The 25,149-nt window shown below is 44.9% G+C and overlaps 3 protein-coding genes and 1 long non-coding RNA gene across 9 annotated transcripts; 3 read left to right on the plus strand and 1 right to left on the minus strand.

Moving 5' to 3' along the window:
• The first annotated feature begins 729 nt into the window (after positions 1 to 729).
• ndufs7 (NADH:ubiquinone oxidoreductase core subunit S7) lies at positions 730 to 3,569 on the plus strand. 2 transcript variants are annotated; one of them, XM_057037367.1, is made up of 8 exons: positions 730 to 786; positions 1,334 to 1,370; positions 1,816 to 1,887; positions 1,963 to 2,083; positions 2,211 to 2,390; positions 2,674 to 2,720; positions 2,945 to 3,033; positions 3,144 to 3,569. In XM_057037367.1, exons 1-8 carry the CDS (start codon positions 771 to 773, stop codon positions 3,239 to 3,241), a joined length of 660 nt encoding a protein of 219 aa, XP_056893347.1. In that variant the 5' UTR covers positions 730 to 770; the 3' UTR covers positions 3,242 to 3,569. The 2 variants fall into 2 exon arrangements, with proteins under 2 accessions (XP_056893347.1, XP_056893348.1); XM_057037368.1 differs by lacking the exon at positions 730 to 786 and adding an exon at positions 1,046 to 1,073.
• Positions 3,570 to 4,491: 922 nt separating this feature from the next.
• On the minus strand, positions 4,492 to 7,227 carry gamt (guanidinoacetate N-methyltransferase). Its single transcript, XM_057037366.1, has 6 exons — positions 6,909 to 7,227; positions 5,916 to 6,061; positions 5,779 to 5,842; positions 5,615 to 5,682; positions 5,349 to 5,459; positions 4,492 to 4,762 (listed from the first exon to the last, which is right to left on the minus strand). The coding sequence occupies exons 1-6, from the start codon at positions 7,210 to 7,212 to the stop codon at positions 4,622 to 4,624; spliced, it is 834 nt and encodes a 277-aa protein (XP_056893346.1). The 5' UTR covers positions 7,213 to 7,227; the 3' UTR covers positions 4,492 to 4,621.
• Positions 6,459 to 8,426, plus strand: LOC130528243 (uncharacterized). Its single transcript, XR_008951248.1, has 2 exons — positions 6,459 to 6,526; positions 8,035 to 8,426. It is a non-coding gene; the product is annotated as an uncharacterized LOC130528243 (long non-coding RNA).
• A 1,157-nt stretch (positions 8,427 to 9,583) lies between these two features.
• dazap1 (DAZ associated protein 1) lies at positions 9,584 to 24,091 on the plus strand. Of its 5 annotated transcripts, XR_008951247.1 has the most exons (13): positions 9,585 to 9,738; positions 10,775 to 10,815; positions 11,988 to 12,154; positions 12,508 to 12,573; positions 13,159 to 13,266; positions 13,459 to 13,507; positions 15,817 to 15,899; positions 18,201 to 18,348; positions 18,434 to 18,466; positions 18,910 to 19,080; positions 19,558 to 19,722; positions 20,610 to 20,768; positions 22,870 to 23,105. XR_008951247.1 is itself a non-coding variant. In XM_057037363.1 (12 exons), exons 1-12 carry the CDS (start codon positions 9,707 to 9,709, stop codon positions 22,651 to 22,653), a joined length of 1,221 nt encoding a protein of 406 aa, XP_056893343.1. In that variant the 5' UTR covers positions 9,584 to 9,706; the 3' UTR covers positions 22,654 to 22,862. The 5 variants fall into 5 exon arrangements, 4 of the variants coding, with proteins under 4 accessions (XP_056893343.1, XP_056893342.1, XP_056893341.1 ...); XM_057037363.1 differs by lacking the exons at positions 20,610 to 20,768; positions 22,870 to 23,105 and adding an exon at positions 22,496 to 22,862 and having other exon boundaries at positions 9,584 to 9,738; XM_057037362.1 differs by lacking the exon at positions 20,610 to 20,768 and having other exon boundaries at positions 9,587 to 9,738; positions 13,162 to 13,266; positions 22,870 to 24,091.
• The last annotated feature ends 1,058 nt before the right edge of the window (positions 24,092 to 25,149 follow it).

Below are 25,149 nucleotides of genomic sequence, written 5' to 3' on the forward strand. Positions count from 1 at the left end.
TAAGGTCATCTTGGAAAAAATCTGCATTTCTCTGTTAAAATTAAAAAGAGCTGCAGAGGGAGATGCAAGTGGCCTAAATTTTAGAGCTTTATACATTTTAAATAAGGAAATGATGGAAAAGTGATTTTTTTTTAAAAAGTCAAGTGATTACATTTGCTTTAGAGCATTTAATCTTTCAAGAGAGCCATAATCCAACCTGGCCAGTCTACATGTCTTCATCATAAATAATCAGGAAAATTAATCTATATTTATAAATTGAAAATTTCAGACTGTTTTGTTCAGTCCTTCTTATCAAACTGTGTGTGGTGAGAGGTGTATTTTATCAGTGACAGACAAGATCTTTGTGTGCCTATTATGACGGCACACCACACAAATGCAAGTCAACTGGTAAAGCCAGACTTGTTTCCAACTCCTGTTATGTGTGTCAGCCACAACCCTAACCTCTTAAGTGAAAGCTGATTTTAACAAAGCCTGAAGTGGATTTGGTGCCTTCCAATTGAGATTTAATTCAACTCCTTAACTGGTTCTTGTAGTTGAATGAAACCTCAATTCGATACAATTTGTCAAAAATAAATTATGATTTGGCAAATATGAAAAAAAAACCTCATTTTAGTAAGATATCGGTGATAAATGACAGAATATCAAAGGGATGATGAACATTAGCTTTGAAATAGTTCTCTATTTTAGAACCTTTTAGTTGAAATAGCGCCCCCTGCAGCACTGGCTCGCACTTCCACCGGAAGCAGTGTGACGTAAACAGATTATCAAAGATGGCGGCGCTGGTGGGTAAGTAATGTTTTGACTTAAGTAATACACCTTTAAATTACATTAAACTGCCTACAAAGCATTGGCGAATATGTTGGTTTGAAATTAGAAGGGCACACTGATGTACTGTCAGTGCGTTTCTTATGGGGGTTGTCGTGTTTATTACTTTTAGCGCGTATGCGCACTGACCTTGCTGCGTCTGCGTTAGCATGTATTAGCCGGTTAGCTTCCATGAGCTCCAGCTGCTGGGTGAAGCGCTGCTAACACGCAAACTCTGATATAACCGGTGGCTCTAATGTTCCCTTTCTGTAAGAAATAAAATCTAAGTTGCGTTTGTGACGGTGACCTGTGTAGATGGGCAGAGCCTTCGCTTCATTACCTAGTTAGCTGTAGAATGGCTTTTCAACGAAAATAAAATCTCGATAACTTCTCCTCTAACATTGTCAAGTACTGTATTTAGATCATTTAATGTTGACAAATGTAACTTAAAACGTAGGTGACGGATAACCAACCTATACATATGACTGCTACTATTTTTGTTTTACTTTTATGTGCGTATATTTTGCAGCACCTCGCCTGGCCATTTTTGGCTGCTTTTCAACAAGGTAAGGATATTAATCAGAATTTTACTATTAATGTAATCTGTCCAAATATTCTTTCAGTTGCTTCCAAATTAAGCTGCTTTTTTTAAATAGCTATGCAGACATACTAGTTTGCTGTGTGTAATGTCTCCACCATTTGTAAATTAAACTACTGTGGTCCTCAATTGTATCTATTATTACGTCTTGTGGATTTTAGTGTTTTAACTAAGTTGGTATAGAATTTTTTTACAATTTTCTATGGTAAAGCATGTCAAACTAGAAACAAAGCGCTCAGGAATCCAGAACATCCTTGAAATTTATTCATGTGTTTGGCCCACTATCAGCATTTTCATTTTACTCCATAACTTTTCGAGCTGCTTTGCTCACAATGAGACAAATAAACGCCGGCTGTCACACAACCTCCTCAACATCGATATAAACCTGCTATGTATCCTCCTCTCTCCAACAGACCCATTTCAGTACTTGCTGCTCAAAAGAAGAGTCTTCATCACAGTGCAAAAGGCGAAAATGCCATCACAAGGTGAGTTTTTCTCAACATGAGCATCAGTACGGATTATTCAAAAACACAATCCACACAACATCCCTCTTGGTGCAGTGTGGTTCCAGTAAGAGAGAAGAGTACAGCAGTGGTCGCAGCCAAACCGGCCCCTGTAGCCAGCAGCAAAGGGGAGTATGTCATCACCAAGCTCGATGACTTGATCAACTGGGCTCGCAGGGTAAGTCGGTAACGCCTGTGAATATTTGCATGTGGAGTATAAGTGAAGTATCTGAGTGTGTGTTATTTTTTTTACAAGTGTTGTCCTTTTTTTTTTTTTAGTAATTTCTGCTGTGTTTCCCCCTCAGAGCTCTCTATGGCCCATGACCTTCGGCCTGGCCTGTTGTGCTGTGGAGATGATGCACATGGCGGCGCCTCGTTACGACATGGACCGCTTCGGTGTGGTGTTCCGAGCAAGTCCTCGACAGTCTGATGTCATGATTGTGGCTGGAACGCTGACCAATAAGATGGCTCCAGCTTTGCGGAAGGTGAGGGGGTGAGGGCGGGGTCGGCATTTGAAGTTTAATTACATTAAAAGTCAAACACACAGTATTCTTGTCTTCAGTGAGGTTAAGGTTTGGACAAGTGAGGGAAAATGACGTCATGCTTGTAGACTCAGTTCCAGCTGCTGTTTGGAGAATTGTATAGCTGTCTGCATTCTGGGGGGATTATAGTCAGCCTTTCATTGGATTTCAAGATCTCCCCAGGAAAAACAGATTGGCCCTTAGTCAGACGTTATATAAGAGTGACTCAACTCTCCTTTTCTCACAGGTGTATGACCAGATGCCTGAGCCCAGATACGTCATTTCAATGGGGAGGTAAGCTAACTGTTGTTGGAAAACGGCGTTATATTTTTACCGTGAATCCCAGAGTTCTTTGATGATTCGGCTCCTTGACTGTGGTTACGGGATGATGTGGAGAACTATGAATGAGAGGGTTGAATATTTGTGTCAGCATTGTGATTGAGTTGCTCTTTTAAATAGTAGATTATTTATGCTCCCCATTCAAATTTCAAGCAAACTCTTTACACTTCCTGTTTCAGTTGTGCTAATGGAGGAGGCTACTACCACTACTCCTATGCTGTTGTCAGAGGTTGTGACCGAATTGTCCCAGTGGACATTTATGTTCCAGGTAATTATAAGAAACACTTGATATTTATTTATTTATTTATTAATGAGGGTTTTTTGAGATCTCCCTTTTTTGACGGCCCAGTTAATCGCTCACTTATTCGTCTGTTCCAGGTTGTCCACCCACAGCCGAGGCGCTGCTGTACGGGGTTCTACAGCTGCAGAGGAAAATCAAGCGTGAGAAGAAATTAAGAATTTGGTATCGCAAGTGATTTGTTTCAGTGTGTCGATCTGGTATGTAAATGTCGTGTTTCTGGTTCATTTGGAGCCTTGCTCCTCCTCCATGTAGAGCTGTAAGAAGCCAATAAATCCACTGTTAAACTTTAAATCTCACTGCTCTTTTATTCTGCAGTTCAGTATTTAATAGTCGCCGTGTGAGTTTTGCACAGGTTTGTCGTCAGCGTTAAAGTTTAAACCTCAGTTTAAATAAGAATTCATCTTCGTTCAAGTAGTTCATATATTTTACAGCCTCGATCATTCAGATGTGACTGTACAATATTTTAATCTGCTGTTCTACTCATTAAACTGGGCTCAAAGAAACACTGAGAATCTGTCATTTTCTTCCACTGCGAGTTTCGCTGGGGCCACCAGGGGGCGTCAGATCCACTATATGCAAGCGACGTCATCACTCTGTTAAGTTCAGCCCACACTGACCACAATTTACATGTGATCAGACACAGAATTGAATGATGGAGCTCCATTTGAAACTGAAATTAAAAAAAATATAGAGGACCAAAATATTCATACAAAAAAGAATGCAAAACTTTGTCCATGGACCAAGGGTGCATGAAACTAGGTCTGAGGTTTAGGATTGTAAATTAACCTGGAATTCTGCATTTCCCTCCCAGAAACCTCACGTGGACTGGGTTAAACATTAGTATTTGTTGATGCATTTCTTCTTTCCACTGCATAAGAGCGTTCCCATATGCACCATATGCTTCCGATACTGATCTGGGGTCTGGCAACTGCTGAAGTTTCCCACCTGACTGCAGGCCGGGGTTGCATCAGCCATTTATCTAATGATTAATGAGCGAGTGACTTTGTCCCATGCATGGAGATATCTCTTGCAAACACATCTACGTCCATAAATTGAGATAGAAGCTCTATCGAACATTCTCTATATGTGACCTGAAATTCCACGATTCTTTGTGGCATCGTGCTTTGACCTCTAAAACACCAACAGTTCATACGTGAATCCAAGTTGATTCATAATGAGAGTAATAAAGTAATAAATAATAAAATCTCCAAGCAGGTGGGGTACTCAAGTCTCGCCATTACTCCTCCAGCCCAACTGTGCACGTTTGTGCTAGATTGACAGAAATCTGACATCATGTTTTTTAGTTAGAATAAAAATGTATTATTTATTTCTCTAATGTTCACCATGATTGGAATGCAGCGCTCCAAAAAGAGGAACTTACAGCGGTTCCTCTGTGAAACCTGTTTAACTGAAATGACAGCAGAGTTTCAAACTGTTTGAGTGACTTTAATGGTTTGAACTCTGGCAGATGGAAGAATCAGACTGGCCGGAATGGTGTGTTAGAAGGCACATTGTGGTAAAAAAAATGGAACATAAAAGACAGCGTCCTTCAACTTTACTCCTTGATGATGGAGGGAGTGATCATTTTAGTGAAGGAATAATATTTGCATTCGCTGGGCGGTGCAATGTCCATGGTGGTGGTGCTGATTTTATCCTTCTTGAATCCGGCCTGGAGCAGATGAGGAACCTGCGTCTCCTGTAAAATCATTAACAAACAGAGTGTGAGGCGGCACGCACCTTTATCAGGTCCGTTTGGCCTGTTTATCGTTTACCTTGAAATTATCACCGCGCACCATTCAGGCTACACTCAGTGAACCCTGACAGATTAGCGCGACCCACGTAATATTCATATTCTTCGTGTCAAATCTACAGACGGGACTAGCAAAAATAATATTGTGCACTTATTGTCACAATAATTGTCATTGCTTGAATCTTCATGTGAGCAAAAGGTTGATACAAGCCCCTCAAATTTGAAAAAATGCATTTTTTTTAAGCAACCGTGAATATAAAGTTATAGGTTCATGTCGGGACTGATTGCAGCACCACCTACAGGCAGAAAGGAGTAATTACATCACATATTTACCAACGTGGGCTGCTTCCCTACTTTACCAGCAGGGAAATACGTATAGTTCTTGGGGATATGCTGCGTTGCACAAACCAATGTCTGAATGATTATGTGGTCACCTGAATGGTAACACTGTGTTCTACACTTTGACTGATAAACTGTAGATAATGGATTGTTTCAAATGTGACACTGATCATGATCGCGTGTACAGATCTACCTCAAACATCTTCTCAATGTTGTCATATTTCGTCTTGAGCAGCTCGCCCCAGGAGGTCAGGTTACAGTAGGTCAGGACCCCGCCGGGTTTCAGCAGCCTGTGAGCGTGACCCTGAAAAGTAGAACACACAACATCAAATCAATCAGGACATGGCCAAAGGAAGACACAATTTCTGCTGTTTGTGCCACAAATGACGAACGACGGCTGAGTCTAATCAGTTTTGGAATTTTCCTGGAAAACCTGATGCCCTGATTTTGACGACCTACCTTAATAAAGTCGAACTGGTGAGTGTGCCACTTTTCCTCTGACAGAGGGTACGTGTCATAGAGAATACCTGTTAGAGGAGTGACAGGAGCAGGGGTCAGTTACTGGCATAGGCCAGGCGGCAGTAACAAAGTTAGAAAAAAGTTTAAAGAAGAAGTTTCTTTACCATCAAAGTGGTTGTCTGGCAGGGTGGGGACCACCTCCTCCCACAGACCCTTCAGAGGAACAATCTGCAGCAGGACAAGCACAATTTCACTGATCTGCAGCGGAGAACAAGGTCCTGGTTTCCCCTGATTCACCGACCTTATGGGGCTGAGACTTGGCCCAGTTCTCTAGTCTGGCAAAGACGCCATCGTTGCACTCGATGACCCAGTGCTCCTCAATGGGCAGAGACTCAAGTTTGGTGGCGGCGATGGCCATGCCGAAACCGATCTCCAGAACCCGACCACCTACAAGAGAAGAAAAACAGCTCTGATTGCCACGCTGCCCCCAAATTCCATAGTGACTGGTTCAATGATTACACTGTACTGTCAGTTGTTAACCGGTTTCATAAACAGGGACTTCACCATGCATGTGTGACTGTAAAACTTAAGTGTAGATAAAAGACCAAACCATCAACGATCCCCCAAAACACACGATTTTGACATTAAACCAGCTGGAACCACTCAGTAAGTTCAATGAGGCACAAATCCAACATCAGCTTTAAAAGCCAAGATAGGAAAATAATCCAGAATATCCTTTTTAAACCAAACTTTTCACGCAAATGCAAATTACAAAACGAAAACCCATTTATATGGCGACGGTTTGACTGCACATGCTTGTCTGATCCTTTATGCCTGTGATAATATTAGCTGCCTGCCCTGAGCAGACCTCATGGCTTTTAATCGTGAGAAGATAAACAGCTGTAGCAGTCGGTAAGCTGAGCAGCATGCTGCTCCCTCACTCTCCCTCTTCCACTCACGCTTGTCTTTTACAGAAAGGCCTACACGCAGATATAGCATAAATAAAACTCAAATTCCTTCCGTTCGATAGACTCTAGACTCTGTCTTCCATAGTCTGTGGCATAAATCTACAACAGGTCACATCAAAGAAGAGTTTCCAGCAGAAAGTAATACCTATTTCCAAGTTTTGACGGTAAAAAAAGTGTTGTAAAGCGCAATCATCTGTGATTATAAGAGTTTGCAGTTTATTATACCTCCAAATGCAAATATCTATTTTGGGACTAACTCTATTATCGGACGCTCAGTTCATGTGACTGCTGCGTCCGAAAATACCCGCCAGTGTTTGCACCTTTACCTTTTGAAGCCGCAACCGTCGACAGTGAGTGCATGTAGGGGGTCTCCCAGCGCTCCATCACAGGCTTCCCCATGATCTCCAGGTGGGTGTCGGTCTCATTGTAGCCGGCTTTCGCATCATGCCAAGAGGTCTTGCAGTCTTCTCCCTTTGAGAAGATGGGCTGAGCAGCGGATTCCATTTTATGGTTGTGTTTTGTTGTGGTCTGTTTAGGGTGGACGGTTTGAGTCTCCACACAGAAGAGGGTGAAAAGTGTCACGCGGGGCTTTATATTGGGAGCAGAATGCTGACCGAGCACGAGCCCCATTACGGGTCAATAAACATTCCCTGACAAGGAAGTCCGATGCCCAAGATCGTAATGATGGAAGATGGTTCACTCGGTTGAAAACAGGATCCAATTGAGTTGTTTCTCCCCTACAGATTAAATGAACAGTTAGATTTTCGCATACGTAATATACGTGATAATAATCATGGCACAATATGACAAAACAATAATTCTTTGCGTGGATGCTGTATGCGGCATAACGTTGGTATGTTGGTATAAGCCATTGCAGTCTGGACAAAGGACAAAAAGCAAACATTTGATCTGAAGTCTTGTGTCAGAGATGTAATTTGTCAACACTGTAGCATCTGAAGGCCGGAGTTACTGTAGCAGAATTGCAACGCAGCTTAAATAACTGCTGAAATGCTCAGAGCACATGTCCAGGGCGGCTCTCTGACACTTCTCCCGCACTGCTTTGTATGTTCACGTATGCTCATATGCGCGTTTTAAACAGTGTTGCCACATTAATTTACCATAAAGCAATTGGGTCGGTTGTGTTTAATGGTATCCAGAAAAAGAAGCGGAGTGGACGCTCCTGTTATTTTCTCCTCTCTGATTGCTGGTTTGGACAGCTGAAGTTAACCATTGCACTCGAGTGATTAAACATATACGTGTTCTTCTGTTGCACAACTTTCAGATCTTCAGTGCGCCCTCAAATGCATTTTGCACCTTCTCCCGGTTCACGAGTAATTAAGTAATGTAATACAATTGTAACAAATATGCACGATTTTTGTGTGTGTGCCTGCAACATGCAAATGTGTGTCGTTTTTGGTGTGCTCTAACTGAAACAATTGTCCTGTTTTTCAGTGTCATTTGGCCTTTTGTGCAGTAGGACTGCACAATGTGACAGAACAGCATAAAAAATGTATCATCCGATTATCTTCACAGCCCTTCTGCCCTAGTTACCCATCACCCACTTCAGTCCCATTAGGTGAGTGGGACCGGCTCCCCTGTGAGGGTCCTCATCAATTTGTAGGTTTTCATCCACCTACCACTCTTACATGAGGCTCTTCACTCTCGCGCCTTTGAACAATACTCGACTGTCACAGAAGCTCGTATTTGTGCAGCAACCAGAGCACATTGGAAGCAAGAAACGGGCTCTAGTCTTTCAGCTGCAATCGTCCGACTGTTGTCCAACAGCACAGGCGACAAAAAGCCCACCTGAAACCTCTCGATAAGATTAAAACCTGTTAAATGTTCCCCATTGTTATGTGTTCATTTTGAATTTCAGAGCGGCTCGGGCCAACAGGAGTGAGGCTCAGCTGAGCTCATTTGCAGTGTGATTCTTACCTTTCTGCTGGTTAAACTGGTAAAGTCTTATACAAACTCTTATGTAAACCTTACATAAACGTTAGAATTGTTGTTCACTAACTATTCACACGATCGTCCTCCAAAGGGAGAATGTTGAAAGGTCTAAATGGGAACCTAAAAATCAACATTTTTAGTTAGCATTTTTGCTAGATGATGGATAATTTGCAGCATTTTTCTGGACACAAGAATCAAACCTTTATTCTCTTTAATCTAGTCCTGTCATGTTCTTCCACCCTGCTACTCATACACATGGGAAAAACCCAGCAAATAGAGTCAAAGTGCAGATTATGTCTTCTAGGTTAAACAGATCATCCCGCTTTCTTGTCTTTATCAGTCGGTCCAGAGTTCCTTTGTGTGTTTTTAATAAATCCAGTGAGATTTTGTTTCTCAAGTCTGCTGATGCGGTGTCTAAAGAGGAGGTGAGAAGGAGATAAAGAGCGTCTTTATCAAAAAGATATTCTAAGATTTTATATTTTTAAATAACGGTGGGGATAAAAAATGACCAGTTTTGCTCTTGCAACTTTCATATAAGACGTAGACACAACATCACGTATTATAGCTGCAAATATCAGCTCAGCAGGTGTCAAAACCCACTTTCTGTCTGCTTCAAAGTGTTTCTGCCTGTTTTTATAAACAGGCAAAGGTCCCAGGTGGTTTAGGCAGGATATGGAAGTCACTTATCTCTGACCTGTCGATTGTGGTCAAAGTCTTCAATACATTAATGTCCCGTTATAGTTTGCATTCATAAACCTTTATTTATCTAATTTAGACACAAACCTTCCTCAAAATGAAACGATACCCCCGCTGTTTGGTGAAATATCCTGCTGTGTAAGTGCGTGCGTGCATGTGTTTTACACGCATTTCGAGACACATTTAATTTCTTTACATGCATTCACGCAGCTGGTTTGTGGCATTGGTATATGTTGTGGAAACTCCCACTGAACTTGTCGTATTCAGAGTCCACGTGTGGATGAAAATAAGAGTGGGATTATGCGCTGAATCGGGTGTAATGTTCCTTTAAGGCCGCTGCCCCCCGCAGCGTCGTCATTGCGCAGAACAGTTTGAACCAAAAAGCGGAGTGACCTTCCTCTTCTCTCAGTCTGAGAGGGGCAGCGCTGAAGCAATAAGCCGGTCACAGCTCCTGCAGCCCCCCGCCTTAGCCTCGGAAATGAATAACAACTTAGTCGGAGATGAAGTCGGGTAAGATTCCACCAGCAAACCCGTCCGCTGCGGCCGCATGAGGAGAACACCCGGGTCGGAACTTATCGATAGCGCGTCGTCTTGTCAAGCTGTCATTTGACAGTTAGCGTTAGCTAGCATGCTATGGTAGCTATAGTAACTTGGCGAGATCGCTAGCTTGAGAAAAGATGGAAAAAGTGAAAGTATTCGTCAAAGTCAGCCGGTTGTCGCCATAATTGACCAGGTCTTAGTGGAGATATTGTGTAGAGCGAACACGTGAAAGTATAAGTACTTATTTGACCACTGTTTTCTGTTAGCTCGGAGCAGCCGGGCTAGCCTAGCTAGCGCTCGCCAGCGAAGCGAAAGTCTCTCGACTTCGTCAGTGCGAGGACATTTAGCGGGCACTGCCGACGATCGGAGCATCCTCGTCTGCAGCGACCAGTCGCCCTCTTCTGCCACAGCTGTCCCGCACACACGCTTAACCTCCGTCATGGACGGTGTGTTCCGGGATGAGCGCCGCTTTAAGTTGGTGCCGCTGCAGCGAGCGCCGGAGTCTGCGGCGGCAGCTCCGCCTGCGCTCCCCTGGACACGGTCCCGGCGTCGGTGCGGCTGAAGCCGGCTGTGGACCCGCTGCTGCAGCCTTTGGAGTCACTTTCGCCAGCTGAGAGCGGTATTAGCATTGCTACACGCCATGGCTCCGTCCCGGGGCAACTTACGTGGCAAGAGGTACATAAAAAGACCATTATTTCTGCACCGAATGCGGGATTCCAGGAGCCAAAGACGCCGTCGACCAAGGCAAAAGTTCATCACATTCCGTAAAATAGACATTTTCGCCCAGTTCAGCGGCCGCACCGCTGCAAGTTGCGTTGCAAATGTGCACTTTGGTGTTTAGTTAGCCGAAGCTTGCTTCAATCTCCCCAAACAGCTGTTTGGGAGAGCACGGAAGTGTTCACTACGTCGTGTGCATGTGAAGTTCTCTCAGGATTTGCAATGGTTTATCATTTCCTGAAGTAAACAAGGAATTTCTGACCTGATGCTAATATTTCTAATCTTCCAGGAAACTTTTTGTGGGTGGATTGGACTGGAGTACTACCCAAGGTGAGGCCACTTCCTTCATGCACAAGCTGGTTTTATTGACAGTGGGAATTTATTGTGGCACTATAATCTAGTTGGAGGCTAAATATAAACACTAACCGTGTTTATCAGGTAAATACTGTATCATTTGTCGGTGTGGTCTCCTGTGTTTGGCACTCGTGCACCATTTTACACAGCTTTTACAAGGCGTCTGCCAGCGAAAATTGTTATTAATGTGGGTGTAACACGTTTGCGATTAACGCTGGTCTTGTTTAAAAGTTGTGCAGATATTTTGGGATCACAAACTGTGATTATTTGGATGTGCTATTTTTTAACTGAAGACTTCTCTGTGCCATTCAGTGGTGATGGAGTTTGCTGAACGGCACACTTGCATCAGTAATAAGGGTAGTTGTATTATTTTGGTGTAACATAGAGAGATTTCTGCTTTAGCACGGCTCCATTCCATCTACAAATACCAAGAATTGTCGATAATATCAAAAGTAAGCCTTAAATACCAATACAACACGATGTGGGCATTAGATTTTACATTATGTCTATCTGGAATATTTACAAACTAACACAAAATGCCTGTTTTTTTCCTTTTATCATGCAATGTGACTGTGTTAAACCTGCTGGGACGCTAAAGTGTGCTGATCACAAAGCTGTATCTGGTGTTCGCTGTGTCTGATTCACCCTGTGGCCGACGCGTTGCCGCTGTCTCGGCCCAGAGACGCTCTAGTGTGTATTTAACAGGTTACTGACTCGTGTTGTGTAACTCAGCATGTTGTGTAACTGAACAAGTGTTCGGCTTTGCCTCAAAACGGTGAACATCGCTGCGTCTAACGTGTCTCCCCGGCGATGCCTCGAGGCTTCAGGGGACGTGAAGAGCTGCTACCGTCGTGCTATGCAGCAACTCCTCATGAGTCCAGACCTGTACGTCTGGCGTCAGTGGGTGTTTCCTGGAATTAAAGCCGCTCGTTATCCTTTTATCAATAAATAACCATAAACCCAACACAGAGTGGCGCGAGGCCAGGCCGCTGTTGTCTATTTCCCTTGGCGTCTTAATGTGTTTTTCTTTTTGTAAGGCAGAAGAATCGGTCGTTGCGTTTGCAGTTGTCTCACGTTGCCTTTTTCTGCACGGTTTTGTGCGCTTTGATAAATAATTCCGGCCCTTATTTTGTTTCTTTATCGCTCAGAGACGCTGAGGAACTATTTCTCACAGTATGGGGAAGTGGTGGATTGTGTCATCATGAAGGACAAAACTACGAATCAGTCGAGAGGCTTTGGCTTTGTCAAATTCAAAGACCCCAATTGTGTGCGGACGGTGCTGGAGACAAAGCCACACAATCTCGACGGAAGAAATGTGAGTATTTTAAATCAAAGGAGGAGATAAAGTAGTTGAATCGACGGAGCGATCGGCGGCCTTTTGTTCCAGCCGGCGTGGAGAAACCCTTTCCCTTATTTTGCAGGTCTGCGTGTTCGGAGCTTGTTCAAGGAGATGTTGAGTTGTTCTGTTTCACTGAGCCGTTCTTCCACAGCAAACACAGGTTTCCATCGGATCGACGCGCATCCGCTCGTCCAACAAGATTTACCTGCTCGGAGTTAAATGAGCAAAAATGGCAGTTGAATCTATGATGTAATGGAATTGATGAGATGCAGGGAAGCACCTCTCAAGGTGCCTTTTTGCTGAACATTGTTGTGTTTCTGTGATGCCAGATTGACCCGAAGCCATGTACTCCCAGAGGAATGCAGCCCGAAAAGTCTCGAACCAAGGAGGGCTGGGTAAGAGAATCTGAATTCCTCACTCCCCAACCTAGATTTGGTGTTTCGGCAGGAGGAAGAGGTCCGCTCATCCTCTCCCCTCAGGGACGCGAGACAACGCAGACTTTAAGTGGATTATTAGGATTAATGGTGGTCGTATAGATGCGCCTTTTGCATGTAGATCTCACAACATAACGGGCAGCGAACAGGAACGTGTGAGAACATTACATGAAGGTTCTCGGCCTCCCGCTGAGACCTCTTTGCCAGACTGTCGTGTCTCTGCTGGTGCGTGTTTGACTAACAAAGCAGAAAAATTAATTATTAAAGCCGTCATTGTCATTACGAACCCCCAGCAATTACAGCTCGGATGCGAGGAGGCGCAGTGAGGGAGAAACGCTCGGTGGTTGAGAGTCGGAGAAATCCATGCTCTCCGATCTGTGGGGACTAGTGTTTGCACTGACATGACATGTTAAGAAATATACCCCAGAGCAAGCGGAGAACCTAATTTCTTCTGCACTGTCTGAGTAGATGATGGCTAACTGCTCCCTTCCCAGAGCCAATCCTCAAATAGACATTGAAATCCATACACTCCCTGTTTTCTTTCAGAAGGGCAGCAAAGCCGATAGCAATAAGTCTAAGAAGATATTTGTAGGTGGAATCCCCCATAACTGCGGCGAGCCTGAACTCAGGGACTATTTCAATAGATTCGGAGCGGTGAGTATTGTGTAATTAACTCATATTGTCATTCACACCGATTTGAATTAGTTTGCCTTTTATTAAAATTCTTCCTTAGCCAATCAAAGACCCTTTTCTTGTCGTGTTCCCTACAAAGTATTGAATTCAATGGCGAACAGACCCTGTTTGATTTTCTAAATGGAGCCACCGTTTCCCTTTGTCCCATTCAAGGTCACAGAGGTGGTAATGATCTATGATGCGGAGAAGCAGAGGCCCCGAGGTAAAAGCCGATCCCGTTTGTTTCCCCTCTCTCTTCCATACCTTACCATTTAAAAATCTCATGACAAACTATTCTGGCCCAAAGAGGAAAATGAGTAGAGATAATGACAGAAAAAAATCCCCACAAGATCTGAAGTCAACAACTTCATCACAATACCCACATTTCTGAACGCAGAGAAGACACATTAAAGTGGATATTGTCTTATTAAGTGACTTAATTTATTCCGTTTGTTCTTGCTGATGAAATTAGTGTGAATGTTTGCAGCGTAGCGTACCTTTACCTTTGGTGTCTGACCTTTATCTGAAGGTCACGTGTCCCTCTGACTGCATCTCCACCGTAGAACGATTAAAAACCAAAATGTCTGGTGGACAAAGTGAAACTTGAAGGGAAGAGAAAGCAGGTTAGCGAAAGGACGCTACTTTATCAGAACACACAGGACAGAATGAGTGCATGTTGAGCGCTGACGGGAAGCGTTTCCCCTGCTTCCAACCTAAAGGATGGAGGTGAGTGTTATCTCTCCAACAATAGGCGCATCTACAACCTGTTTTCCATGCATAATTTCCCATCTCTGGTCTTTTGAGCCTGTTTCCGGGCAGAAGTGGCAGATCTTTAGATCCCACAGACGATTAAGCAGCCAATCCTGAGTGTGACGGGGGGGTGACACTAGCGTGGACCGTCTGGACGGGAACCACAGCTGCTGCTCACGCCGTCGGTGTCAGACCCTCCCCTGAGTTACATTTGCAGCCAGTTTTTCCGTCATACATGACATTGAGGCAGCGCCACATGCATCATTACACCCCCTTCGGACCCCCACTTTCATCTTCTGTTGGGAGAAACCAGAATAGTTTGTCATTGGACTTATCATGATGTTCTAGTACCAACCATAGTCCTTAATGGTACCAAATCATTTCTGTTACTAAACCCATTTGATCTTAAGCAATAAGTTTTATTTACCTTGACTTAGACATGACTGATATCTGTATCTTAAATGGCCTAGTATGTGTTTTCCCATATGTAGAAGTTTAAGTATTTTGTAAGTAAGCCCTTTCTATTTTTCTTTCTTCTGTCCCCTTCTGCTTGTCAATGGTTTGAATGTGATTAACAGTGTCTCTTAAGATTTGTCTTTTCTCCTTTAGGTTACTGTGCATTGATTAGAAGCACAAAGATACAGGCCCAATACAATCACTCCAATTAGCTCACGTACACAAAATGGGGTTTAGACAAAGCTGCAAAGTTATTACGTAGTCGAGCAAATGGGACTTGCATCCCATTATATCCCCATAGGGTTACGCAAACATTACAGTGTAATCCTCGTTAACCTCACAATTACTCTGTTGTTTCGTCCACACGGTCAATTTAAACCATCTACTCCTGTTCTCAGCTATTTAATTTGCTGTAACCTTGAACAATTTAGTGGCCTAACTTGAGTTTAACCAACTGTGTCAACCTCGCTTCAGATGAAAGATGGGTCATTGACTGACGTTATAAATAGCCGTGCGGCACCAGGCGCTGGGTGGGCTGGCACACGACAAGGGCGCCCAAAAACCTCAGTTGTCTGCAGGATGTTAAATTGGATTGAGGTTAGGTCCCCGAGTGGAGTCGTGCACACAACCTCATTCTGCCGCAGCGGAAAGTTAATCAAGTTGAAAATGGATCACGGCCGAGCTGCAAACTCCCTCAAAACTTCCTTTTCGGACTAGCGGAAGAAGTTGGCCGAGCAGCCGGACTACTAACCTTGAGCTTTGTCTATCCCCCGTTTGAAAACACGAGAGTCACCTGTGCGCCACTTTCCAGCTCCTTTACGGCCCATATCTTTGTGCTGCCACTGTGAGCAAGAATTTAATTGTGGCATTTAAGGCTTATCCGGCTGACTCAAAAGTGAAATGTTGAATTTGGGGAAGCTTGGAGGAAGCAGAAGCCATTCTACAATTTGTGTTTCCTCATATTTTTGTGATGCATTTACTATGGCTGCTGCTCCACAGCGATGTACCGAGGGGACGGATCGAGGTGGGGTTTGGATGAAAGGGCATCGAGCGCCAACTGGGAGCTGCTCGTCACTAAACGTTAGAACCTAGAACCTTTGCTTAACCATGAAAACGGCGACTGTGTCCAGGTGCACGCGGTCTCCTCCAGCGTGTTTAAATTCAGTCTTGGTTTGTGGCGTTCTGTAAGCGTGCGACATCATCCGAACCCTCGCTCGGTCTCCACAGACCCTCACTCTGCTGAAGCCCGATACTGTTCTTCATCTTGTGTTGTCACAACCCCCCCCCTCCCCCTGCTACCTTGATTCACTCTTGGTCGTTGGCTAGGTTTTGGATTTATTACTTTCGAGGCCGAACAATCAGTGGACCAGGCTGTCAACATGCATTTTCACGACATCATGGGCAAAAAAGTGTGTAGTTGTAGTTTTATTTTACCCATAAGATCAAACGGAGGCTTGGGTGACGAGGTGACGCTGCTTTATCAGTTTCTGATAAGTGCCTGCAGCGTTCTAATAAATACACTTATGTCTAAAATAACACAACTCAATGAAAATCCCTAATTCTGTGTCACAGTTGGCTCTCAACACCACCATTCTTGTTGATTCTGGCTTTCCGAATCACACTGATCTCTTCCACTGCTGTCATATTGCAGTTTTTATTGTCGCCCAAGGCTTTGTTTCCATCGACCACTCCTTTGGGATGTCTGACATCCGACTGAATTTGCCTAAATTTCCATTTTGTTCCTAAAAAAAAAAAAAAAAAACCTCACTAAAACAATCTTTAAAAATATGGCTGACTTCAAAGCACCCGAAGGACCGGTCCAATCGATTCTGTTCCTTTGTTTGTTTTTTGTTTTCTGATATTCTGTTGGCAGGTCACTTACATGTCAACATGGTTTTTTTTCCCTTCTTTTTAAAATTTAAGAAAAAAAAAGCTAAACTCAGTGACCAGTCGAGAATCTTCATACTGTGTTTCTGTCTCCACCACAAATGGCGCCGCTCTCAAATACTGCTGAGGATGAGTGAGACGCGAGCCTGCAGTAATATTTGCATGACACTCGCTCCTGTTTGTTTTATCTCAGTGGATGCCAGATGGTTGAGGGTTTACTGCACACAGAGAAAACAGAGTAGAGAGTCGGTGTGGAGGACGCTGGCCCTCCTCCCCACCAAGGCCATTAAGAAATAGTCAAACTGTAGCTTATCTGAAGGATTCACTCACATTAATGCACTTTTGGAGCTCTTTTGCCATTAATAACCTCCCTTTTCCCAATAGAGGTGGTTTAATTAGCCGCTTTTAATCAACTCCACAGGGAAATCCAAATAGAGGAATGTCTCCTTTTTTGGGATTTGTTAGTTTTATCCTTGTCATACTTTCATTTCCCCCCCTTAATCTTCACGCTAATCAGTGATAATCAATCAATCAACTCATTCCTTAAATGTCACCGAGTTGCATTACAAATCCAACCTGTGTGATCTTGGGTGAGGTCGACGTTGTCCTGGTTTCCAGCAGGAATCAAACGTGGATCTAGTCCATTGTTCTTGATTTGACATTACCTTACGCTGGTCCTTGTGGGAGGTTGGGAGATGTGAGCTACCAAATTAGAAATTGGAGCACATCAAACTGTGGAGCAAATCCCCGTTCTGCTGCTGGGGACCGTACAGAAGTCACGGTATCTATCACTCGCAGGTGTGATGCCCAGGGGGAAAAGCGCTCAGGTAGCCGGCGGCGGCGGCGGCGAGCCCTCCGCCGGAAACATGTGCATGTAATTAGGTCGACAGAGAAGGAAGAGGGGAGGCTGTGGAAGGTGGCAACACCTTAAAGCAAGGAGGAATTTTTGATTCGCTTTCCTCCTGCAAGGTGACCCCAATAACTCAACCTTTCAGTCTATTTCTGGTTGGCTCCTCCTTAGTCTCAGCCTGATTCTGTGCTCTGGTTAACGGCTGGTAGCGTTCCCTAGTTACAGAAAGGACACTTTTACTGGGACAACTTTACTTTACAGTGTAAAGCTGAGAGCTGGAAGAGCTTTGAGACGTGTGTTCGTTAGTATTAACGTGGAAGTATTCGAGATAAAGTCGGTTACCATTTCACTGGTCGGGCTGATGGCGCGTGAAGACGTATCCTCCAGCAGGAATCCTCAATGATGTCAAGAGATCAAACCATTTTCTCACCTATGACACAGTATGAAGATTCGACTTAAATTTCCTGGAGAGAAAAAAAAAGTCTAGTTCTCTTATCGTACCTGCATGTTTACCTTTAAATTTTCTGTTAGAACTGAAATAAATACTTGTACACTCATTTACCCCTAAAAGTTCCACCAAACACAATAAAAAAAATGTAATTCTTTATAAGCGTTAGCTGGAGAAAGGTAAGTCAAGACCTTCCAATAGATGTCTTTATCGTACGTAGGCCAATGTCTTAAAAATATAATCAATGTTTCTCAGGTACAAAAAGAGGTAAAAAAACCAAAAAACTGAATTGAAAATTTGATACATTTGTAAGAGAAATTCCCGCTCGGTACCTGAGACACATCCCCCTCCTTTGATACACCGTAATATTAAGATAGTAAAGCATTAATATGAGTTAAAACCTTTGAGACTGGCCCAGTAATTTAAGATTAAACCCCCAGTGTTAAGACAGGGCTGACTAGGTGAGGAATTTCATCGACTTTTTACCGGTGTTGCCAAATGTGCTCCGCTTGTCCGTTTGTCCAGGTGGAAGTGAAGAAGGCCGAACCTCGTGACAGCAAAGCTCCTGGCCAGCTTGGCCCTGGTCAGTGGGCGCCCAGGGGCATCTTGACGGCAGCTAACGGTTGGACCACGCAGCCTGCGCAGGGCTGGCAGCAGCCTTACGGACCACAGGGTGAGTAGTGAACTGATTTCTGAGATGGTTCCACACCTCAGGTGCCCCGTTTGTCCCGTTCATTCTCTTTTCTGTCTCCCTAAAGGAGTGTGGGTGTCGACTACCGGCCAGCCTATAGGTGAGCGTTCCACCTCCTCATGAAATTCCCCTTCTGGTCTCTGTGGCCCGTTATGGATTCATTGTACAGTGATTTCTGTTCCTGTGACATGCTTGGGTATTCCACTCTGTTTGACCAATAGGAATAAGCACATGACATCACTGTTCCATAACGGCTGAGGCTGCTGATAATTTGCTCGAGACAGATGGTAGCCTTGAATAGATTCCAGCCCCCTTCTGCTGTTGGTCCGGCTCAGTCTCATATCTCCATCTCTGGGTGGACCAGAAACGCAGCGTCAGCCCCGCGCTCTCGTCTTTTCTGTTTCTGTCCCAGAGATACTGTAGCCCCTCCAGACCGTTGCAGGTCCCGGCAGATAAAGCTCAGCTCCTCTTGTGTTTCATTTTCCTGCCAATGTGACGTATCAGTGTTGTTGGTGTGCACTTAAAAACGTTTCGTTTGAATAGATCTGTTGTGTGTTGGAGCAGGCGGGTACGGGCCTCCGTTGTCAGCGGGTCGCGGGACCCCCACGCAGCCTCCATCACCTTTTAGTGCATTCCTGGTCACGACCCCGGCCGGCGGCTTCACTGCACCTCAGGGCTACCCTCAGCAGGGCTACAGCACAGCACCTCAGTTCGGTCAGTGGCTCCATGAACCTGCACCAGCCTTGTTTCCGTGTGAATGAGAAGGGCGAACGGCTTCGCTGCTCATCCCCTTTGGCTGCCGGCGTAACCAGTTAAACAGTTTCACCGTGAATCTGATTACCCAGGCAGCTTTTCTGTGGCTGCGGTCGGGGAGGAACACCCCCCCCCCCCTTATCACAGATGTCAGCATGACTCAGACACCCGCCGATTCGTCATATGTTCCTGAAAAACTTTGAGCGGAGATTGATAGATCCTCCCCTTCAAACCTGCCGGCTGATAACAAACATGTCCGCAGCAGCCGGGTGAAAAGTGCAGATCAAATAGCGGCAGCTGACACTCGGATCTGCGTTTGTTTTTAATTCTGCAGCTTCACGCCTGTAAATGTTTGGATGGCTCTGCATGCACGTACTCGCCTGTTTATCATTCACAACATGTCTTCTCAAAGGTTGCTACCGTATTAATCTCTAACAGGCTACAGTTTCGGTACCTCCCCAGCAGACCAGTATGCTCCACAGGTCCCTCCTCCGCCCACCACTCCAGGGAGCGCTCCTCTTGGCTTCGCCCCGGCCACCACTCCAACTCAGGACTTGAGCAAAGCTCCCGCGGGGCAGCCTGACTTTCCTTATAGCCAGTACGGTAAGAGAAGCATTTTTTAGTTTTCTCTCTCCCCTCTTCTTTTGAGTTTACCGCTGGCCCCACCCATCGACTTTGGCAGTTTACTAGATGCAACAACGGCTTATTTAGGTGCACGTGCACGTAGGATTCAGTAGGTAAAGCTGCTCACGCGTACATGCTTCTTGCTTCTTGCTTCTGTAAAGCGCTGCCGTGAACGTGGTGCTGAGGTTCTCTGTTCTGTCTCACTCTTTTGTATTGATTAGCACTATTGGCGCATGCTGGCGTGTTTGAATTAAGTCACCCTGCCTCGTAATGCTTTTAATTACATTTTTTCGCATTAGTAATGGACTAGTAGCGCGGTGTCTTCTTCTCTCTATTGTCTCAGACCTTTGACTTGGTTCCCTCCTCCTCCTCCTCCTCTTCGCTGTCACTGACCCCTCTGACGTCTGAGTTGTTCACCATGTAAATGTACTAGCGTGGTAGCATTAGCATAGCACCCATAGAAGGAAATCACTGAAATCACGCAGCTGTAACGTAAAGATCTTTGCATGTTTCTCTCTTGGAAATGCATAAAGCAACTGAAATGGGCCCATTTATTCTCAGGACGGCTTATAAATACCCGCTGCGTTTAGTCTGACAGCTCCGGTTAGAATTCAGCCTGATAAAGCAACACATAAGAGAGTTGTGCAGCTCGTTACAGGTCGTACGGCCGGGGGGGAAACTAGAATGGCAATGTGATGTTAGCAGAGTGTTTCAGGGATAACTCTCCAGGAAGAGGCTGTAGGGGTCAGAAAGGAAGAGCTCACCCTCCTTTACCAATCAATAAATGATGTGAGACAATATTTACAGTCATTTTGGAGATGCCTATTAATAAGCTCTAAATGTCCCCCCTCTTCATGTTGGTACAGCCCAGAGGGCCTTAAAGTAAACAGCTCCTGGACCAGGAACCTGAGTCCCTTCAGTGTTCATTCAGACGCTACAGTCTCAGGCTGCTGGCTGTGTTGTCCTTTGTGTCCTGCTGCTGGACCCACGTCTAAAGTCATCCATGTGACTGTTGGACAGGACAGGTGCTCGTCTTCTTCAGTGTTTTCTGCCTGTGCGTCTCCCCCATCCAGCTTCAGCTTCTTTCATTTTGTCTGCTTCCTAAAAATGTCCAAGACCCTTCAGACTGAGACATGAACTGTGACAGACAACGGGGACACCTGCAGAGAGACGCGGGGACAGTTGCAGAGGGACGCGAGGACACCTGCAGAGGGATGCAGGGACAGTTGCAGAGAGACGCGTGGACAGTTGCAGAGAGACACAGGACAGTTGCAGAGAGACACGAGGACAGTTGCAGAGAGACACAGGACAGTTGCAGAGAGACACGGGGACAGTTGCAGAGAGACACAGGACAGTTGTAGAGAGACACAGGACAGTTGCAGAGAGACACAGGACAGTTGCAGAGAGACACAGGACAGTTGTAGAGAGACACAGGACAGTTGCAGAGAGTCACAGGACAGTTGCAGAGAGTCACAGGGACAGTTGTAGAGGGACACTTGGACACCTGCAGAGAGACGCCATTTTCACTGTGAGACTCGCTGTTGCTCGGTGAATAAAGCAGGTTTGGGTTGATTTGACGTCCATATTTGCATGGAGATAAACATGTAACTTAAAGGTCAAACTTAAAGGTCAAACTTAAAGGTCAAACTTATTAAACCAGTGGGTTAGTCAGCATTTCAGATGTCCAATCAGTCTGTTAACGCTAATGAATCTTATTCAGAGGAGCATCTGAGCAGAGCTGTGGTGCTGCTGCCTCTCCACTGTGCACATTTCACTCCGTTTAACTTTATTCCACTTCGATTGTGGAAGAATAAAACAGAGTTTAGCGGAGTGGAAGACATTACACATCATTTTCAGGAGACCGCTCGAGCCTGATTTTTCTTTTTTTTCCCTCCTAAATCAGACCTGCTAGCTTGGTTTGGCTTTAATTTGAGTTAGCAGAGACGTGGCGCCTCTGTCATAACTGCACCTATAAAGTCTATAAGGGGGTTAGAAGGGCAGCAGTGTCTGGGTTCAGCCAACCTGGTGTCCTCATCTCCCTGATAGGCCTGGGTACCTACCCTCAGGACCCTTCTGCCTCCGGCCCAACGCGCCCTCCTCACAGTTATGGTCAGGATGAGCAGGGAGGATATAGCGCAGGTAGGTGCCGGCACCGTCTCCTCCCACCACCACCGAAGCAGCGCTTGTTCGGCCCTGTCGTGTGTGAAGAGGTGCAGCCCGCTTCTTTTCCTTTGCTCCATGTTTGGCGTCGTGCATGTACACGCGCACGGCGCCGGGCGTGCGCCGGTGCGGGCGCGGGCCGCCGCCCTCTCCCCCTCTGCCCGCCTGTGTTTTGCTGGTTCTGAGAGGATGATGTAACCGTCCGAAGATGCGTTCGTGGTCCAGTTGTCTCTATGCATCAGCAGTCCGTTGGCCCCGCTGTCCCCCCCCCCCGCTCTTGTCTGTATCGTAGCGTGAGTGGCGAGAAAGAGAAACGATTTAAAGGGGAACATGATGGGATGTTTCTCCCAGTTCCCGCTGTCGGGCGGTTCCGTTGGCGCTCTTCTGTTCCTCAGATTTCCTGTTTCTAAGGTCCGAATGGGTTTTACCCTCTGACTTTGACCCCTTTTCCTGTTTTCAGATTCCCGTCTTTTCGTCCTAAATAGTCTAATTTTATTGTTGTTTTTTTGTTGTCGGACACGTTGACGCTCGATGTTTCCTCACCCGGGGAAAACGACAGTGCTGCTGCATGATGTCGCTCCTGTGTTCACAGCCTCGTTTCCTTTGGACTCACGTGTGGACGTTTGTGCCGTCCAGCGTCAAACTAAACGGGCTGAAGGACACTGTTTAAATATTTGGACTCAAGTAACAGGACACACACACACACACACACACACACACACACACACACACACACACACACACATATGAGCAGGAGCAGTTCATAGGCTCCAATAATGCACCTAGAAAGGCCTGAGCTGGGATTGAACCCACAACCTGCTGGATAATCATCGTCCCTCGGCTACAGCCGGGTTACAACAGTAACTTTAAATGTAAACTAAAGAAGAGGAAGGAGCCACGTGAGCGAAGAGTCGATTCTTCCCGTCTGTTGCTTTGATCTCCAAGCTCTCTTTGATGTCTCCTCAGGGTATGGGCAGGACCTGACACCCTTCGGCCACAGCTACGCAGACCCCAGCCAGCAGACGGCCTCCTACGGCACCCCGACGGCGCAGCCGGCCGCGGCCCCCCAGCCCGTCGCCACCGCCTTCGGCCGGGGGCAGAACCACAACGTACAAGGGTTCCACCCGTATCGACGCTGACCCGCCGCTGGGCCCACATGTAAAGTTCACTAACAAAAGCTACAAAAAAAAAAAGAGAGAGAAGTCGTCGTCAGGGAAACGCGTGTTCCTGCTTAAAAACCGGAATCCTGGAATGTTCCAAGGGAATGTTGAATGCACATTTTGTGAAACAGGAACCTTCGTGAAAGCAGGGATGATCTTCATTTGGGGAGAAAAGAAACCCTTTTTTTTTTTTTTTTTTTTAAATGCATAATTTAAAACAACATTCAGCAAAAAGAAGCTTTTATCTTCCACCCCCGACCCCGTGTTTTGTAGTAGATCTCAACTACTTTGCAATAATTTTGATTGTGTGGTCAAACACTAGCACAGAGACTATATGTAAAGAGACGTATAAATATGTATATTTATGGTGGTCACAAATGAACAGGGTCTCAATTTTCCTCAGCTTTAAATTCTAGGGAAAATGTTTTTATTTTTCATTTGGTGAATTTTTGTTTACTTTCTGAGCCTTTAAACTTTGTTTGAATATGGAGATTACAAATATATATTATACACAAACTGTGCAATTTTTTAAAAAAAAGAATTTTGTACTATAAATGTACACTGCTTGTTTTTTTGGTTTTTATTTTATTTTATTTAATGATGTAGACATCCCTCAGGTGGCTCTTTTGAGTGCATTTTTTGCACTTGCGCAAAAAGATAAAAAGGACAAATTAACGATAAATAAATGTTTATGGATACAATGCTTGTCCTGGATGTTTATGCTGATTTTTTTAATGCTTTTTTTGCTGCAGCAGAATGCTTCTATGTTAGAACTTCTTTATCTATTTATTTTTCCCGTGAACATTTTTACAATAATAAACACATCAATCATCCAAAATGTACAATTTGCCAAACCTAAATGTTATAAATGTCTTTAATTATTACCAACAAAAGCAGAACTAGATTACCAAGTCATAAACAGACCTAGTAATTCCGGTAGGTCTTATTGGGGTTAAAGGTCAAAAGTTCATCACGGAGGCTATTGTTAGCATCAAGCTAGTGGGTCTCAATAAAGTTGTACTAAGTAATTTTTGAGATTCTCTCGGTTGTTTTTAATGCAGATTTGTCTTCGACAACTGGAAACTATCGGTGGTTGTGCTCAAAGTGTACGATAAAAAATCTTATTAATCTTTATAGAAAAATTGTTTTGGGAAGTTTAGCTAACCTGTCCCGTCTGTTGTTATTGGGAAGCTAATTTGTTAGCTCTCAGTAAAATAAGATTCCATAATTTTTCATAAACATTAAAGGCGCTAGTTCCTGTAGTGTTAAAAGAATCCACAATTAACTAGATTATCAACCCACCCACCATATTATTTGTATATCTTATTTATCATTTATGATTTAATTTGAGTGGCAGTTTTGTATATTTTCTTATTGTTTTTAATAAATATTGTTTTTTATAAAAGTTTAACCAAAGCTAAAGGCTTGTTGTAACCTGTTTAATATTTCAGTTTAAGGTAAAGTGAGCGGTTGTCTAGAATGAGCTGCAGCCTCCAGTAAAATGTGGTGCAACTGCGCAACATTTAACACAACGGTGACACAAACGTAGACGTCATGGAGCTCGATCACGCCCTACGCGAGCGAGCGCAGCTGGAACCGTGACATTTGCCAGCTGAGGGGCTGAGGAACTCCAGGAGGAAGCAGCCCAGAGACACGAACGGGGCCCCCACCTCAGTAAACGGTCCTGTTGGGAGAATTACCTTTGGGTTGAGTCAAAGACGTGACGTCAGCTCGACCTATTGAACTCGTCCGCCTCGATTATTGTGTCCGATGGTCCCTCCCTGATTTACTGTAGTTATTTCTGACTCTCCCACAGCAGCAGGGCCCCTCTGGCGCCCGTGATGGGGGTGGACGAGCTCTCTGACAGCACCGAGGTGGAGGAGGCGGGGGTGGAGGTTGGTGAATCCCACCCAGGTGCAGGTGGAGAAGCGCGCGTGGGACGGCCACCGGGAGACCCTTCGGGACGCCTCCTCGTGACTCCCAGCTCATTAGGAAGTCCTCGCGCCCATCTACCACCGGGACAGGACACATCAGGGTTGGTCCGCGGCCCCCCAGGGCGCCTGGAAGGTGCTATTTTCTGCCGTGA

Source organism: Takifugu flavidus, chromosome 7 (assembly GCF_003711565.1).
Source record: "Takifugu flavidus isolate HTHZ2018 chromosome 7, ASM371156v2, whole genome shotgun sequence".
Classification (NCBI taxonomy): domain Eukaryota; kingdom Metazoa; phylum Chordata; class Actinopteri; order Tetraodontiformes; family Tetraodontidae; genus Takifugu; species Takifugu flavidus.

What these genes read in the sequence shown, in the direction of transcription:
- gamt (XM_057037366.1), bottom strand. Translation starts at nt 7,212, where the DNA reads ATGGGGCTCGTGCTCGGTCAGCATTCTGCTCCCAATATAAAGCCCCGC. An exon ending in ACCAGTTCGACTTTATTAAG is followed by an intron (nt 5,460 to 5,614) that starts GTAGGTCGTCAA and finishes TCTACTTTTCAG; the next exon opens with GGTCACGCTCACAGGCTGCT. An exon ending in ACATTGAGAAGATGTTTGAG is followed by an intron (nt 4,763 to 5,348) that starts GTAGATCTGTAC and finishes ATGATTTTACAG; the next exon opens with GAGACGCAGGTTCCTCATCT.
- ndufs7 (XM_057037367.1), top strand. An exon ending in GGCGAAAATGCCATCACAAG is followed by an intron (nt 1,888 to 1,962) that starts GTGAGTTTTTCT and finishes CTCTTGGTGCAG; the next exon opens with TGTGGTTCCAGTAAGAGAGA. An exon ending in TGATCAACTGGGCTCGCAGG is followed by an intron (nt 2,084 to 2,210) that starts GTAAGTCGGTAA and finishes TTTCCCCCTCAG; the next exon opens with AGCTCTCTATGGCCCATGAC.
- dazap1 (XM_057037361.1), top strand. Translation starts at nt 9,707, where the DNA reads ATGAATAACAACTTAGTCGGAGATGAAGTCGG. An exon ending in TTAGTCGGAGATGAAGTCGG is followed by an intron (nt 9,739 to 10,774) that starts GTAAGATTCCAC and finishes CTAATCTTCCAG; the next exon opens with GAAACTTTTTGTGGGTGGAT. An exon ending in CAGCACAGCACCTCAGTTCG is followed by an intron (nt 19,081 to 19,557) that starts GTCAGTGGCTCC and finishes AATCTCTAACAG; the next exon opens with GCTACAGTTTCGGTACCTCC.